Source organism: Corvus hawaiiensis, chromosome 26, assembly GCF_020740725.1.
Source record: "Corvus hawaiiensis isolate bCorHaw1 chromosome 26, bCorHaw1.pri.cur, whole genome shotgun sequence".
NCBI lineage: Eukaryota > Metazoa > Chordata > Aves > Passeriformes > Corvidae > Corvus > Corvus hawaiiensis.
Genome location: NC_063238.1, coordinates 33,531,343 through 33,549,135, shown reverse-complemented (window position 1 = coordinate 33,549,135; position 17,793 = coordinate 33,531,343). Strand labels below are relative to the sequence as shown.

The following is a 17,793-nucleotide window of genomic DNA, read 5'->3' as shown; positions in this document are numbered from 1 at the left end:
TTCCTTAAAAAAATTTTCAGCCATAAATACCAAGGCAGGGAACTTTGCAGAGAGGAAGCTGTTCTGGTTTGGTCAAATTTAGGAATATATCCTCTGAGAGAAGGCACAATCACCCCTCCCCCACCAGGTTTGGGAAAAATAAATTTTCCTCGAAGGAAAGTGAAAGAGATAAAAACTATTTATTTAACAAACACACAGAAAAAGGAAAATAATGCTAAATAATAAAATTTCTCTATGGAAAAAAAACCTGGGAAAGTGTTCAAGTCCTCCTTTTGGTCTCCTCAGAGCTGGGGCTTGGCCCAGGGCCAGGCCCTCTGTGCCCGGTGGAAAGTCCTCCCGATGTGTTCTGATATTTAAGCAGTCCAGCAGAAAAGGGAGAAAATCTGAAATTCCAGGAAAGGAAAAAAAATTCAACTCTCAGTCTCTCTCCAGAGAAAAAGAAACTGAACAACTGGCCAAAAGCTGACTGGAAAAAAACCCCTCAAGCCGGGTGCTTCCTCGCTTCCCTGCTGCAGCTGGAAAAAAAAGTCGCTATCTCTGTGTGACCTTGAACAAGCTGCAAACTGCTTTGAGAAAGTTTTGCTCAGTTTTTCCTTCCTCCTCTCAGGCTCAGTTTAAAGGCATAGAAAGGCACAAGAAATAATTTCTGGGCATAGGGCAGCGATATGGGATACACATCATAAAGTCACCCCAAGACAGAAGCACAGTTAAAATACAGACCAGATGATGCAAGTACATGATGCTGTCCCATCCACTGCTCTTTCTCACCTGAGGATGCTAAAAAAAACCCCAAAGGGCATCAAATACAACACTAGCAAGAGGCCATGAACATCTTGGCCAATAAAATATTTGTGTGTTTTGCTCCAAAACCCACCAGAGAAGTTGGTTTCCCCTTGGCTTTGCCCAAGGCAGGCAGCAGCCTAGGCTCACTGCAGATTTGCTGCTGTTTGTGGCAGGTGAGGGCTGAACTGAGCTCAAAGCAGGAGCCACAAAACAGCATGTGGCATTCCTCTGAGAGGAATACTCAACACAGGACATTCTTTCTTACAGAGGAGCAGTCTCAGTCCCTGCCTGTACCGGGGAAGAGAAAGAACAGCCCCATCCCAGCGGGAAAGCCTCCTGGCTGCCACCTCTGTTCCCTGCCAGACACCCTGTCATCCCCTACACCTCACTTCTGATGGCACATGAAATCTGGGAAGCTGTGTGCTTTCCTCTCTGGCCACAGCGTGAAACACCCTACATCAGCCTGACAGCCCAGCCTGAGGATGTTTTAATTACAGTTTCCAGGGCTGAGCTCTCAGTGACAAAGCATAGCGCTGCCATGGCTCAGCTCACACTGTGAGCAGGGCTTAACAGAACCGTCATGATGGATTTTGGTTCCAACATCATCACTCAAGACACGACACATAGGTAGTTAAATATAAGCAGAAAACCTCCATGCTGAAAATGGCTTTTCTCACCTCAGCACTCAGTGGCAGCAAATATAAAAGTATCACTGTTGCCAACAGACCATCGACTGCAACTCAGGTTCACAAATATATTTCTAGGTTTTCAGCACTGAGTATCTGCTTCAAACACATAAGAAACCACAGTTTGCAATTGCAAATCAATAAATTTCTATAGATTGAAAAGTTTGTGTCTAACTTTAAAATATTATTTGGATTTTTAAAATTTACTTTGTTCAAAATACAAAAACTGCATTATTCTTTAAATTTTCATTTAAAGGTACTCGCCTTTCTGGAAAAAGTGAGCGTCACATTCAAATGATCTGTAAAACTAACAACAGCTCTTCCAGAGTCTAATTCAGTGATTTTTTCAACCTCTTCAGAGCAGATAACCAAAATCCATTTACAGAAATCCCAGCACCCTGTACAAATCTTGAATACTTCGTAGAGGACTACAACACCAGCATCAGGGCAGTAGGTGTTAGGCAGGGATTAAATGCCAGGAAAGACAGTCACTTAAATAAAACTCTTTTAGCAGCCAGATACTAAACCCTCCAATCCTTTCTGCATTACATTCGCAGAGGTGCAACTCTATCCAGAACTGCTAACGCAACTAATATCAGTTAATGTTCCTGTGCGTAAAATAAACATACGAGCCATAACAAGTCCCTGTCTACAACACTCTAATAGGTTTTAAACATATAAATTGTTATAGTATGGCTATGCTTCATATGTATTTGGGTTGAATTTTATTTCCCATTAGTCTTCTACCAGGATAGTCTGATAAAAATATCAAGTTGAGTGCAGGGCAGCTGGTTCACAAAATCATACTAGGAAGTTAAAAAATTATGGTAAAAAAGCAACTATTAAATATGACAGCAAAAATGCCATGAAGCTCAGCTAAAGTCTGCAGGCACTGTGGTAAACTTTGAAAATACAATGTTCATCAGTGTAACAGCCTCAGACCCATATTCAGATGAGTGTTTCAGATCTGCTTCATGCTTTGAGCATTCATACAGCTCTTCATCCTGGAGAGTCCCAGCTCAGTTTTGGTAACCTCCTTGTTGCCTTCCTGAGTGCTTTCAACCAATTCCATGCAAAAGCTCAAAGGGTATCTCCCTGACCTGCCATTTTAGGAATATCACACAGACATATTTGCAACTACTCACTTGTTTCTTCCAGACATAATCGCATGGTTTATGCCATTACAGTCCCTCTTGGTAAAATGCCCACTTGTGTATTTTGCTGCTGAACCATAATAAATTGTTATAATAATAATTTTAATTGACTGTGCAAGATATTTAAAGAATTAGTGAGAGAAAGTTCTGGGGAACATGGGGAAGAAAAGGTTGTCTTTAAAAGTGTCCTGGGTTGCAGTGTATTCTATTACCATCCCCATCAGCTGTTGAAATCAGGTGGGGCAGTGTTTCCTTGCCTCCTCCCCCCAGACTATCTTTCTGTTAATTGCCCATCATTGTCCTGCCGCCTGACTCAGAGATAACTCCCTCTGGACTATCTTCTGTTAATGAGCCTAATCAACACTTTGCCTCATGACTCGTTACCCCATTGTGAGATGCTCCACCCAGAGGGAGGAACCAAGCATCCCATCGTGGATATAAGCTGAGGCTGAACACCAGAGATGCTGGCTTCCCACTGGATTTCCAGAGGACAGGAGCTATGCAGCCACCATTGGACTTCCTGAGGAAGAGCAGACTGTTTTACTACAGGATCACTGCTTCAGAGGACTGCGGCCACCATTCTACCAGACTGCTACCACCACCCTGCCTAACAGGGTGTCAGGTTGTACCTTGACTCTGTCAGTTTGACAGTGTTTTCTTTTACCTTTTTTTTCCCCTTTTCTTTAATTTCCATTAAATTGTTATTCTGACTTGGTGCCTCCCACTGGTTTGTTTTCAAACTAGTACAAAAAGTCAGTTCTCCTTTTCTTAAAATAATTTGTTTTCTTTGAAGTTAAGAGAAGAAGGATCTGAACTGTGGATTGATGTTTTGTAGCCTTTGCAATACAATTAACCATTTTTTATTGCTGAAAATTTCAGAAAGTTTTCTTGCTGCATAATTGATGCCACAGATAAAAAGGACTTGGGTGTTTCCTTCTGCAGTCATGTAACTATGCTTGATTCTCATCTTTGTGTTTTAGAAAACCTACTTGTTTCCCATAATCTGAGCATAAACTGCTGATTCTACAGTCAAAGACAAAAATCCCTTAGCATAAAGGTTTTTTTAATATTTTACGACTTTTTTCAGGTTGGGAAGACTCATGCTGGCTGGACATGTAAGTGCTGCATGTCTGATAGCATGTGGAACAACGACCACTTTGGCCAATTTTAGTCACTTCATGAGAATCATATGCCTTGAAACAAGGCAGAGCCTAGAACAGAAAGTTGTGCTTTTTCCACAGTGTTACCAGATTTAGATTTTAATTAGCTGCAGCTCATTCATTAACACCTCTTTTTGTCTTTGCTCTTCAGGATTTCAGTGTAGGAGTTTAAATCAGCTTATCAAGTGGGACAAGGATGATTTGTTGCTATGAATTTCTATGCCTGAGATCTCTCTCTTAACAGCATCAGACAGAAACAGACAATGTGGATCCCGTGGGAGGGTGTCTGACAGGGTGATAAGGTAGGAGGCTTTTCACTCACAGACTCACCTGAGAGCATTTCCTCCTGACGCACTTGGCAGGGGAACACATCAGAGATGGGAGAGAGGGCACAGAAGAAAGGAACACATATGTGGCACTATATACACACGATGCACAGACACACACACAGCTTTCCAGAACTATCCATTAGACTCCTAGGTTTCAGTAGAAGCAGGCAACATTACATGGGAGCTCTTCACACCAAAGACAAAGCTGTCTCTGCCATGCAGGATGCAGAACAACTTTCCAGTACCTTTCTGGGCAATAACGTTAAAAGTTCAGTCAAGTTTGCAAATCTACAGCATATTCATTCCTTTGAGACTTGGTGCTTTTTAGACACAGCCCAGTACAGAGGCAGGGCAAAGCTTGGACACCTCCTGACTCATCTCCCTCCATTCACCCACAGCTGACCTTCTGCTGACTCAAGCCCTGGCAAGAGCTCTGGCAGCAGCCCAGGGAAGGGGTAAGTCAAGGGGAAAAGGTCTCCCTCAATTCTAGAACAGCAATGCGCTGTTCTGCAGGTACCATGCAAACATCACACTGTCAGCTGTAAAATCTCTCTGACTTTGTTATAACTCCTTAAAAATGCCACCTTCATGGGTGAAGTATATTTTTTTAAAATTTTGAGTAAGAAGGTTTATCGCACAGTCACTGGTGGCCTAACTATTTTTATTTAAAAATAAAAAGGCATAATGCAATCACAGTCATTGTCTTCTATCCCACTTAGAGCAAAGATAAGCCTGCAGCAAAATAACTTGATACACAGCATTGTTCTGTAACTTTTGGAGCTAGGAGCTCTATTTCTAAATATTAATAAGATATCCCAAACCACAGAACATCTTCATCCATTTTCATTTGGTTTAAGCATTTTGTCCTTCCCTCAAAATACCAGTCCTGTCCTGAGCCTGCTCCCCACATCACCCATTCACAGGCAGCCTCACACAGCCTGAGAAGCCACTGAGCACTGAAGCCCCAAGCCCACGTGTGACAGACACACCAGGACAATGAGTTAACAGAGGGTGCCTGTGCTGTTGTAATAAAAAAGCCTAGAACTTCTAATGTGACTAAATACAGTGAAATTAGTTCTTCCTGAGCCTAACCTGTACCTCAGCAATGCAGATGAACTGTTGGCAGAAAGGGATAACCTTTTCTCACAGCTATAATTAGCATGACACCTTCATAATTACATGGGAATTTAGATGTGTTTGGAGAAGGAGATAAAAAGTCTGCTGGGATCCTGTTGACTGAACTTGTTATCCACAGAAGTGTTAGCATCTGGATCAGGGTTGGGCATAGACAGCTACAGGTGGTGGTATGGAATTCCAGAGCATGCTTCCTGCTCTGTACGTGTGAGACTGGGGACATCCCAGGGACAGCCATGAACAAACTCCTCCAGTTTCTAAATAGTCAAAGCCAACTATTTGGTTCTTTTCTTTCATGCCACTGTAGCTCACAGTTAACACGACAGATGCAGAAAAATGAGGGTAATGAGCTATAGCTCGAGCATCCAGACTTCTGGGTTCCCTTCCACAATCATCACTGGGCTGTGCAGGGATACATGAGAGTGCAATGCAGTTCGGGGTGGCAAAATGAGAAAGCACCTGCAAAGGGCTGTGCTTGCTTGTTGCATCCACAGTGTTGGGATGGTTTATCAGTCACGCAACACAAGAGAAGCTGAACAGCAGGGTGCAAGATCACTGCAGTCAGGGGCTGGCTGTCCCTAACCCCAGCTAGTCCTGAGGAGCTCTGTGTTAAGTGTATTAGATACTTATTAAATAGGTCAGGGTGCTAAGGCCTCCAGCCCAGCCTTGCCAAAGTCCTCTGATGGAAAGAAATTGAACCTGGCATTTCCCCAGCAAAGACCTAGCCCAGATTAAGCTAGTGGCTTTCTTGCAGCTTAACCCTGGCAGAAGGGAGGTCAGTGCAGCTGGCCCATGGACCAGCTGTGCTGAAGCATCCCCAGGATAGCAAGCACAGAACCAGTCCAGCCAGGCTCCCTCTGCTGCACTTGCAGAACCAGAAATGCTCTTACAGCACCCATCTCCTCTGTGAGAGCTTTTGCAGAGGTGATGACAGTAAGTCCTCACGGCCTCCAGCGAGGCCAGTGATGCTGCATTTGCACCTCTCTGACAAAAAAGAGGCAGAGAAACAGCTTGAAAAGGGCAGCAGGAGCTGGCAGCAGTGCTTAATGTCAGGAGTTGAGCTCCTGTGCCCAGTTTACACCTGTTGTTCTTTACCTCTGAAGATAGCAGGGAGCAAAGAGGGGCTGTGAAAGATGTCACTGCTTCTCACTCAGTCCTCCACCTTTTCAGTGCTTTTTTAGAAAGACCAAGACAAAGAAATTAAAATATATTTGGTGATGACATCTTTCTTCCCAAAAATAATAGGCATGAATTTCCACAGCCTTTTCAAATGATCCAGTGCAAGGAAATTTACTCTTGGATCATTTTCCATAGTTGCTTCAAAGCATACGTTTCCAAAGGCAACACCAGAGCCTCCCCCTACCCACTGCATGAAAAAGTAAATCTACTCTGGGGACAACATTTTATTTTTCTGCAGAGCAGTAAGTCAGCAAAGGAATCTAATTCACCCCCAGTATAAAACACCAGTGCCAATCTTTCACATCAGGGCAGGTAAAAATTGCACAACATTCCCCAAATGCAAATTTTGACCATTTTGTTGAGGGAAAACGTGCTAAGGCTGTAATTGCTTTATAGTCCCAGATAATTCAAGAAAGCACTTTCCTGGACTGACTTCTGAAGCCAGGGGACCTTTAGGTATCTGGTTACAGGATCATGGCAAGGAGATGATAGATATATATCCTTACAGGGGACATTTTAAATATATATATAAAAACCATGCTCAGAATTGGGATACACAAATTCTGCTGGGAGTTCAATGAAACCCAAGAGGAAACCTTTCCATCTCCCTGCTGTTGGCACATGTCAGGTGTCAGAGAAGCGAAGACATCAAACTGGCTCACTGGAGCTGCTATAAAAAGCCAAAACCCTCAGGAAACATTCCCAAGTGGGAAGTGATATCCAGTATTACTTCAATGTTGTATGCCATTCACTCCCTCCTCTTTTAAACATTTTTTAAGAGAAAATACTATAAAAACTGAAGGAAGAGGAACACTCCATGGAGCAGCTTTCCACAGTGAGCAAACTGCAGGGTGTCCAACCTCCACATAGGTCCCTGGGGCAGAAATTTACTGAGGAAAACAGGATGGAAGGCAGGAAGGGCTGGTGGTATCCCATTTTATCTGCTACAGTGGGGATTCTGTAACACAATGTATCAAACAAGGAGGCCATGGAAAAGAAATATATATGGACGGATTCTTGATAGATGTCTCAGAGATGTTTATTTCTCCAGCCGCATGGCCGGGACTCTCCGAGGAACTGTTCAATCCCGGGGCCCGAGGGTCCTTGCCCGTGCAGGGGAACACAAAACAACCAACGGGGAACGAGGCTGACCAGGGGCAGGGAAACCCCGTGCCTCCCCTCCAGGGCCCCTCTCCCAGGACCACATGGCAGGGGGGAGGGACCCCAACGTTTATCCACGTTTATCTGCAAAAGTCCAAACTAGTTTGGAGGTAGGAGCCTGGCTTTGCAAAATCTTTTTTCTTTTTTTTCCAAGCCAAGCCTGACCCTGGAGGATAGCTACAGTTTTTACCAGACATGCATGAGATTAAAAACACCCTTGATAGGTAAGCTCATCTGATAACTTCTTTGAAGCACTTGAACATTTTCTGTAATTTTTTCCTTCATGTGCATGTAAAGTGGGATTGGCAGTTTGAAGCTTGCTATTAATTTAGCTCCAGTTTTAAACCTGAGGGACCATAATGTATGACAAAGCAAAATTTAAGCATTTGAAACCTATAAGAAGACGTGAAGACAGAGGAAGGGGCAAGAAATGCTCCAGTAGAGTGACCAGCAGCTCAGGTATGGCAGTGTAACACCCCACGGGGACACCTAATCCCAGGTTAAAAATAACCCTATTTCAGACTGACATCTCCTCTTTCAAGAATAATTACCCTCTTCCTGAGATGCCATTCAATTCCCTGCTCCAGAAAAATTAAAACTTTGTAGTGATTATGATTGGAAAGATTTATTTCAGAGACACAACAATTAAAAAGGGTCCACAGAATTAAAAATAAGCTTGCTGCATTTTTTCCATGCATGTAACCCCCCTTCTAACACTTTGCAAGGCTTCTGACAACATCAATCTTTTAATTTTTGTTGTGCACAGAACAATCTTTTCAAATGTAATGGCTACATAAGCTCTGCAGCTCTGAAAGCCTCTGTTCTCAGTGCACACCTTCAGGAGACACCTTTCTTCTTACAGAGACGCTACAGCTCTTTCAGAGTCCTCTCTGCTGGTTATTTAACACACCAGTGGCCACAGCTGCCCAGGGGCCCAGCTGTCCCTTCCAGCCATGGGACCCCTGCACAGACCTTTCTGAGGCTATCTGAGATGACAGGACCCCAAGATGCTCAGGAGCAGTTTGGGACACATTTGCTGTCCATCTCTTCTTGTCAAGCAGGGTAAAGGCCCTGTGAGTGAGAAGGGGAGGTGAGCAGTGAGGCACAGGCAGGAGCCTCAGCTGACAAGACACAGCTCAACTCTGTCGTGGGGAAAAACCCTTCCCAAAGAGCTGTTATGTGCTGTAATACCAACATAGAGCAAGTCATGGGTTTGACAGCAGGGCCAGAGGAAATGGAGTGGAAAGATCTGCAAAAGCAGTGTTGGCCCACCAGTCCTGGCACAGAATGCAGCAGCAACAGCAGTAAAATTCCTGCAAGTCTCCTCAGTTGTGTGGTACCATCAATTTCTACTCTTCATTTCCTGCAATGCTGCTAAGAGCCCAGAGGTACCCCAGCATCAGGCTCCTTTCTTTGAATCATCTCACCAGTGCTGCTAACTGATCTCAGCACAAACTAGCTGATCTCAGGAGATTTTTTCCATCATGACAATACTTCAGCAGACCACATAGTGTTTAATCAAACTACGCTTATCATCTAAATATTTTAAGAAATCCACCTAAAGCTGTTCTCTACTGAAGCAAATGAAAATCTATTACGAACACTAAAAATTCTTGTGTTTTTTTACTAATAAGATCCTTGCACTAAGAATAATTTCTTCCCATCTCTCTCCTTCCCTCCTCCCACAAAATATTATGTGACTGTTAGCACACAAAAAAGCAAAGCATAAACAGGGGACACCCGTCTACAAATTACTTAAGGTAATCCATCAGGCTGTGGCACCAGCTTGGGTTTGGAACAAGCCAGCCAACCCCCACCCCACTGCAAGGGCAGCAAGGAGTCCAGCCTTGTTTTGCTAATGTGGGATGGTCCAAAGGAGTCAGACATTGCTGACATGGTCCAGGGGTCCCTTTTAAGCACAGAGGGAGCGATGGTGTTCACTCAGTGGGTGTACAAACACCAACTGCAAAAACACACAGCTGTTGGCAGCTGGGCTCTGGGCACTATACAATTGTCATTCCTGGGAAAAGGCAATTGGCCAGGTGGGGATACAGCTCAGGCTGCCAGGCACAGCACACTAGCACTTGCTGGGGTCCTCAGTGGGCAGTGAGGGCCCACTGCCAGCACACAGCAGGGGCCACATCAGCCCTGGGGCACTTGCAAAGATGAAGGAAAGCAAGACAAAGGAAAACCCAAGCCAGGAGCTGCAGTCAGAAATTTAAACCTCCACACTGAGCTCATCCACTCTGGAGATGGAGATGCAGATGAATAGAGATAGGAAGGGAGAGGGTCTTTTTAGAAAAACAAAAGTATTTTTCTAAAAATCAAGAGCTCCTGGGTAGCTGCTCTTGACTCTTACCCTAGGAGAATCAGACACAACAGCACTTCTCTGCAATAGATTAGTATCATTTTTTAAATGCAAGGCTGCTCCCTGTAGGACTGGAGAAGTCCTGCCTGCTGTTAGGAACATTTTAAAGCCCAGTCAGGCAGCAACTGGTGCTCTTCCAGTATCAGCAGCACACTGGTTCCACTGGCTGGGAGTTAAAAATCAGTTTATGAAAAAAGCAATAGATTGTTTTGCATCCTAAGAAAGCAGTAGCTGGATTTTCCCCTTGATAAACAAAGCAGCTGTTCTGCCGAACTCAGAGCCAGGACTATAAACAATTCTCCTACATGGAATGCTGATTATTTTTTTTCTAATTGCTGGCTTCAGAGTTTCATTCCATAATATGCAGCTATTTATATGAATTATACTAGTTACAGCAAAGATGATCATACTGCTTCAGAGTAATGGCACACCTGTTTCAAAGCAGGGACTGAGTACCCTGCAGACATGTCTCTGCTGCAGGGAAAAGGATCCATTGCACACATCCAGGCATATCAGGCTCATGTAGTTCCCTTTCAGCAAATCAGCATTTTCTATGCAGGACTGCTTGTAGAAGTTGGCTTGGGCACTTCATGTATTCATGCAGCTTCATGGGTCTATTTAGTAGCCAAGACCAAACTCTTCACTACTGCTGGCTTTGCACGAGGCTGGTTGCCTTTGCCCAACTCACCTCACTGAAAACAAGTTTAGTGACCCCCTCAGGAGCTCCTGGCTTCACCAACTCAATCTTCAGGTTTGACTTAGATAATTTAATTATTTCAATGCATAAGCTCAAGTATAAAGATAGTCTCCAAACTGTCTTGTCCAGAGGAACAGGCTCTATTTTATCTTGTTTCACTCCCACCTCAGGGCACCTTCACCTCCTGTACAGGCATCCTCAAGACAAGTGCAGAACACTTGAATTATATAGATCCTGCCATCTGTTCAGTAATGGATCTCAGATGCATCTGTGCTGAAGATTAGAGATAAAAATGGAGTATCACCTTCCCTCTTCTGAAATATTATCACATGTGCTACCATGGATAAACCTTCAGTTTTGTCACTGACATCCATTCAGTCCCCTCAAAACATATTCTGCATAGTTGTGACATCAGCTCTCTAGGAAGAGGGCAAGAAGTGTTGGTCTAATGAAGAATATGAGCCAACAAAATCACACTCCTTAGCCAAAGAAACTAATACTTTAGAAACTGCTGTATGGAAATTCAGCTAATAATACTTTCTTGGACTGCCTTGGAAACAAGTGTCAAGGAAAAGAGCTCTTTAGTTAATTCATGAGGTCAGAAATTCAGAGACAGCCTAGACAAAATGCTAACCAGGATCAATATAGAGCAAGAAAAGCACAGAATGCTACAAAACTGAACTTCAGCAGTCTTCTAAATACAAACCCCAAATCTCTTTCTGAATCAAGTGGCTATGCTGATATCATCAGACTTGCCAGGCTGCTGAGAGAGTACCAAGTTCAAGAGAGAGGGTGCTCCATGCCTATTTTCTTCCTATGCATTAAAAAGAAGGTTTAAATTAACTCTTTCATCCTCCCAACCACAATTATAAAATAAATGTTCTGTAAGCAGCACTAAACCATGTTTCTCCTCCTTCTTCCAAGGTGTTTCAGACCCAAGTTCTCCATGTTGCTCAGACACTTGAGGCATACACATTTACTCATAACTGAATGACCCTTCCAGAGCTGGACTCCAGTGCTCCAGGAAGGCTGGGTTCAAGTATGCCTGCCCTTGTTGGATTTACAGCAGGTGAACAAACATGAATGTGAACCAGCTGCTTGTAAGTCCTATACCTCACACTGAGGTTCATGACTGCTTCAAAAGTCAGAACTCTGCCAACCTGGAGCTAATGCTTAACCTAAGAGATGCTGTCACATATGGCAGAGCACATTACAGCTGGTGAATGTCATTTGTTTCAATATTTGCCAAAGGCTTAGTCCTATTGTTTAGATAGTTTTATAAATAGCTATATGATATTCTGTATGTAGCATTTTAACCAAGTCAATTTTCTGAAGCCTCTTTATCGAGTAAGGAGAGCTGTGCCAGTTAATTATATAAAACTTTGCCTAAATAGTATTCACTAGCAAAGAACATCCACTTGAATACTTTTAATTTAAAAAAACCAACCAACCCCTCCAAAAATCCACTGTTTTTTCCTGCTACTCCTGTTGCTGGAAGTCAGGAAAATAGCAAGAGACGTGCTGACACCTACAGGACACTTGTGTGTCTAGAAAAGTCCTACTACATCACTCACACTGTGGTACAGTTAAACAAGCAGATGGCTTCAGAGTACACAGCTACTCAATCAGAATTAATTTACAAATGACTGGAGTAATACTTCATACACTTTTTCAACACTTTAATACATCTTGTGAACATACAATCGAGGCCAATTCATGCTGATTTTTTGAAGCTCAGAAAGCTCAAAAAATAAGCTATCAGAGTACTTTCCAATTCTGTTTATACTCCCTACTTCCCTGTCTGCTCACAACCTTGGCACTTATCATTTTTGTGTCTAGATTATTTCCCTTTTTTTTGGCAGGGGTGAGTAAGGAATGGTCCCTGAGCACAGGTAATTAAAAGATGTATTTCCATTTCTTTATTCTGTTAACAGCAAGCTCTATGACATAACAAGTCAGAAAGATGCTTCCCCCTTCTCCCAACACTTTTTCTAGACTATTATCCTTCCCCTCTCCTAGTCATTAGTTTCTTCTCATTTCCATTTTTCCCTAGCTGAATGTAATAATTTAATGTATCAAAGGTGTCACAAACTAATGCCTCCATCAGTGTGATACTTTGAATTCACTTCTGTGCAATTCTGCACAATCAAGGACAAAGGAGTTTGCACAGAGGAGTCCTGTGCAGCCCTAAAGCCCTAAAGCCTGTGTAGCTGAGGGCAGAGACTCAGGTTGCCACAACCTGAGGCCATTGTCCCACCTCACTCAACTCTGTGTGTATCAGATGGAACCCTGAGCTCAGCACCTCACTGCAGCTCCACAAGGACTCCATGTTTCCAGGCCCAGCTCCATTCCTATACCCTGCCCAGCCCCAACCTGCCCTCACCAGGAGGACCATTTCCAAAAGATCTCTTTCATACCAAGTAGCTCCTAAGAAAGCAATCTTGATTATCAAAGTAATCCAAAGCCATTTCCAAGAAGCGTTAAGAAGCTTGGCTTTGTTCCAGGGGACTGGGGGGAGGATTAACACTAGCTTCAAGTGCTGAACAATAAAACCAGATACATTTCTTTGTGGTGCAAAAGGAGCCTTGAGCTCTATCACGATGACAAAGTTAGAGACATGCATCAGGAGTTTTCCAGTGGAACAAATGGTGAAGAGGAAAAACATAGAAAAAGGTAGTTACATACACATTCTCAATAAATCCAGGCCAGAATAAAGGAAGGTTTAAGCACAAGGAGGAGGTTATTTGGTTTCTTTCAACATCTAGGTCTGTATTTCTTTTTTCATATTGACGCCAGATTCATTACAGTTATACTGCTAAAATGAATCCCCACCCTGCATGATCTTACATAAAGAATTTTGGTCTCATTTCTTTCAAGTTCCTAGTAAAAAATTGTCCATAGCCAAAGCAAACAGGTAAGACACCACATGCACAAGTGCCTTCAAATACCCAGCATTCAAAACTCCAGGTTTAGATTGTGGCTGGAGGAGATGCAGCATACACAATGCTCTTATCCTTCCCCTTCTCCTCACAGGTTAAGTACTTGGGATGGGAAAGACCACACTAGAAGAGAGGGCTTCCACTCATTAAACTGCATCTCTGCAGAACTGCTGGTGTACTGGGAAAAAGATACTTCAATGACATTTGGTGGGCTTGAGCACTACGGTGACAGAGAGACATTTTAGAGCTGTGCCCAAGAATAAAAGTACTACATGAGAAGGATGCTGCACATGGTTTGACCTACACCACAGTTTATTTGTAAACATTTGTTACATGTGCCAATAATTTAATTGAACACAGACTTTGTACAATTCAATGTGTAATATTAACAATGTCACACTAGAGGAGCACAACTGTATTCAGTTACAGTTGTACTTAAAACTTCCAAAATACAAACCATTTGAAACACTGAAGAAAGTAAGAGAAAATTTGAGAACAATGAAGGAAAAGAAAAAAGTGCAATAAGTCATGATCAAAAAAACTGAAAACAAATGTAACACACTTCTTAGCTGGCTCCTGAGCATCTTCAGGTATATCCATCTAGCTTCAGTACTACTTGGGTTGTGCCAGAGCATGAAGCCAAGCTGTCTTCTGCAAGTTAAAAATCTTGCTGAAACAGAAACTTAAAACAGCTTCACAATATGTAATGCACGTGATTTTCCCCACAGTCAATAAAACTACCTGAAGAAATTGATTTAATTTGTCTTTATTTGCAAAACAATATAAAATAGATTCTTTTGGTATGAAGATCTTTGAGACCTGTTGGGTGTTTACACTGTATTTAAAACAAAAGTCACATAGTTTGAAGCCTGTTGACCATCTCAAGCACTGGTGCTGTACTAGTGTCAGGAATTTCAATAGACTTCTTTGGTTGCAATTTATTCAGTAAACATCAGATATGCAGATTTGAATATTTAAGCTCCTAAACTAGTGTTGAAGCCCCTAAATTAGGGTGGCTTGAGTTCTAAGAAACTGCAACACATCTGGAATTCTCACCATTAACTGTAAGATTTATGGGTATTAACCAACTCTGAGGAACAGGCTACTTTTATTTAGAAACTTTACTTTAGACAACCTAATAACAAAGGATATCCTTCACTCAGCAACACTGAAGAATATGCAGTGAGAACAGTAAGTTTTCATCTATTTTCAAACTTTTATACAACTTGCACTATCATCACTTTACATACTAGTATGGATAGTGCATGGCAAAATTCAATACAACATAGCAAACTAGCTCACCTACTGCAGCTCACAGTAGCACTTAAAGTAACATCTATAGCCCTGAAAGTGTAAGCCATCACCTACTACTAAGTTCCTCCACAGTGCCAGGTACTGGCCTAATCTCCACATAACAGTTCTCACAGTAAGGGTTTTCTCAGCTATTTCTAGCAGATTGACATCCAATTCCTCTTTAATTTACTTTGGAGGAAATAAGGCAACTTAAAAACTGCTATGGAGAATATGCATGTCCAGTACAAAAAGTCACTGTAGTGTAAATGATCAACTTTATATGGATAATGTAACTGTGACATATGCAGAATGCTACTAAGCTCAGCTGCTGCTGGTAAAATTCCAGAAAAAAACAGATGTAAGAAAGCAGCACTGAGCAAACTGAAGAACTATAGACTTTCAGTTTCTTACAGCACAAGTCCTACTCTTACACTTCAGGAATGCACGTGAAGCCAATGAAAAAGAATGGGATCTTCACAGTTGGAAATTAAGTCACTGCTTTATCCTATCATGGTACATTTGTCCTCTTCAAGCTTTTGACGTGTTTTTTTCATGCAGAACAGGACACAAACCCAAATGTTGCCATTTTTCTCCTTGCTGGTGTTCAGCACCATCTGTGCCACAGATCCTTGAGCTATTACGTGTAGCAGGATAGTAATGACAGGATGATAAAGTCTCACTTTTAGTTATGACTATTTAAAACAAGGCAGTTCTAGTAAAGAAGGGAGCTAGCAGAGAAGTCTTAACACACTGCATCGCTTGTTCTCCTCATGTGCTGAACGGGACAGACATTTTAAAGCTGGCAGTAAGTTGTTAATACCTAATACAAACAAAAGTAAAATCATGCTACATAAAGTCATCCCCTACAAATAAAGCCAGAACATTATTTAGATGAAACAGCTTACTGTTAATTTTTGTCATGATCAACAGCTAATAGTTCAAGGAACACAGATTCACTGAAGTTTCTGTCTTCACATCCTCTGCTGTTATCTTCCTTTGCTAATGACTGATGTGAAAAATCAAGACCTCTGTTCTTTCAAACATTAATCAACAGGACAGAATTAGTTATCTACCTTAAATTCAATTTATAACAACAGAAGTTTGCCCACAGGAATCATCACCAGCTTCAAATTACAGCAAAAGACTCCCAGTGGGATCAAATCTCAGACACTCCTGGTTTCACACCAAGAGGAGGATGAATCAATTATCATTAAGAACTCTGCGAACAGAGATAACCACCTCAAATCTTCCACAATTCCATACCTCCACCAAATACTGACAGGGGTGGAAGTGAACCACTCATCAGCAGCGGCCTTAGGTCATCAGCAGGACACTGAGTCTGCCCTAACTCAGCCTCCTCCTTCCATTGTACTGATTTGTCAAGGCCCCAGCATCAAGCTGAACTACAGAATTCAACAATCCTTAATGCCCCATATCATCATGATACTTTTATTTAATCAGTTGGTATCACTGAGCTTTCAGAGGAAGAATCAAATCTCTTACCTTTATACAGAAAGATTTTCAGTAATACAGTACAAAACTAAACAGAATTTATGTCTGAGTAACGAACATAGAAAACTACTATTGCAATTTTGTGGTGACAGCATAGAAATTTAACAATCATCAGAAAGCCTAGAAAGGGCATGTTTAGTTATAAAAGAAAGATTGTCTCAAGATAAAAATAGTGCTGACAGCTAAAAAGCTCTCTGTTGCAGCAAGATATGCAGTAATGAGTAACAAGTTCTAGACAGTTTAAGTACTTCCCCAATACTGCAACACAACACATTTTTGTAACACTACTTTTACATGGGTTATGCTGCAGCAGCAGTACACTTCTTAGTGGTTGGCACTAGGAATTAACCCTAATAGGAGAAAGGCATTTAGTGATCAATGCACAAAACCTCTATTTGACTTGTTCCTTAGGTGTGGTTGAAAAAAACTGAGGAAGGGGCCCATCCATTCCATTCAGATAATACACCTTCCTTGAACATGAGATTCTTGGCAGGAAGAGGAACACCCATATCTGCAGAAATCGGCTGCAGAAGTGAACTTGAAGAACCAGCATCATGGAGCTGATCCAGCGTTGAAATACCTTCCTAAAAGCAAAAAGAAGAAAACCGTGTCTTCAAAGCAAAGAATATGACAGATTAATCTAATCTGCAAATACACTTTGAGTTTCTGAAGTGTGTTACTATAATCCAATAAATACCAAATAATTATGAAGTAAAAACAGAATAAACAAAATTAAATAAGCATACAGATGCCTCAGCTGCATCTGTGCATGCATAATTTGCCTTCCAACAAACCTCTAGGGAAAACTGGGACTTAAAACTGAAGACCTAGAAAAAATAAATGGAAATCTCTAAAATCTTCAGGACAGCTATCAGACTGCTATTTATCCTCTACCATGCTAAGATGGATACATGTATTTGGAGGCAATTACTTGACCATATGCTGAAGGTATTATTTCTCAGAAGTTTGGTTTTCTCATATTAAAACTCTCATCAGCACTTTTTTTTTCCCCCTTTCTACAGTCATCATGTAGAAAAGTGTATCTCAGAGATAACATCTAACACATTAGGACAGGAGTCACTTGAGACAGACAGTTGGTTTCAGGGCTTCAAACCTACTGGGAATCTCCAACATTCTCATCAAGAGACAGTTTCAGGATCACAGCGTCCATAACACTACCTGGTTAAATAACCTGCAAATTCATTATCTTATTGAAAACCCAGAGTTTTAGAGAAAAGTATCGTAAGACAGAGCAGCTAAGCAGATCCCATGTTACACATGCACATGGCTTGCTTCTATGCAGAATTAAGAGCAGGCTGCAGACCTGGCATTCCTCTTTGCTTACTACACAAGATCCCTATTTCCTACCTACACTCTTAAACAATCCTTCCAGAGTAT

At 42.0% G+C, this 17,793-nt stretch overlaps 1 protein-coding gene across 2 annotated transcripts in view; it reads right to left on the bottom strand.

Annotated features, from left to right (window-relative positions):
- Positions 1-13,881: 13,881 nt before the first annotated feature.
- Positions 13,882-17,793, bottom strand: part of FAM91A1 (family with sequence similarity 91 member A1) — a 28,403-nt gene continuing 24,491 nt past the window's right edge. For both annotated transcript variants that reach the window (XM_048286596.1, XM_048286597.1), the window contains exon 24: positions 13,882-16,979. In XM_048286596.1, the coding sequence (XP_048142553.1) occupies positions 16,803-16,979 (177 nt within the window). In that variant the 3' untranslated portion in view covers positions 13,882-16,802. The remainder of the gene's footprint in view (positions 16,980-17,793) is intronic.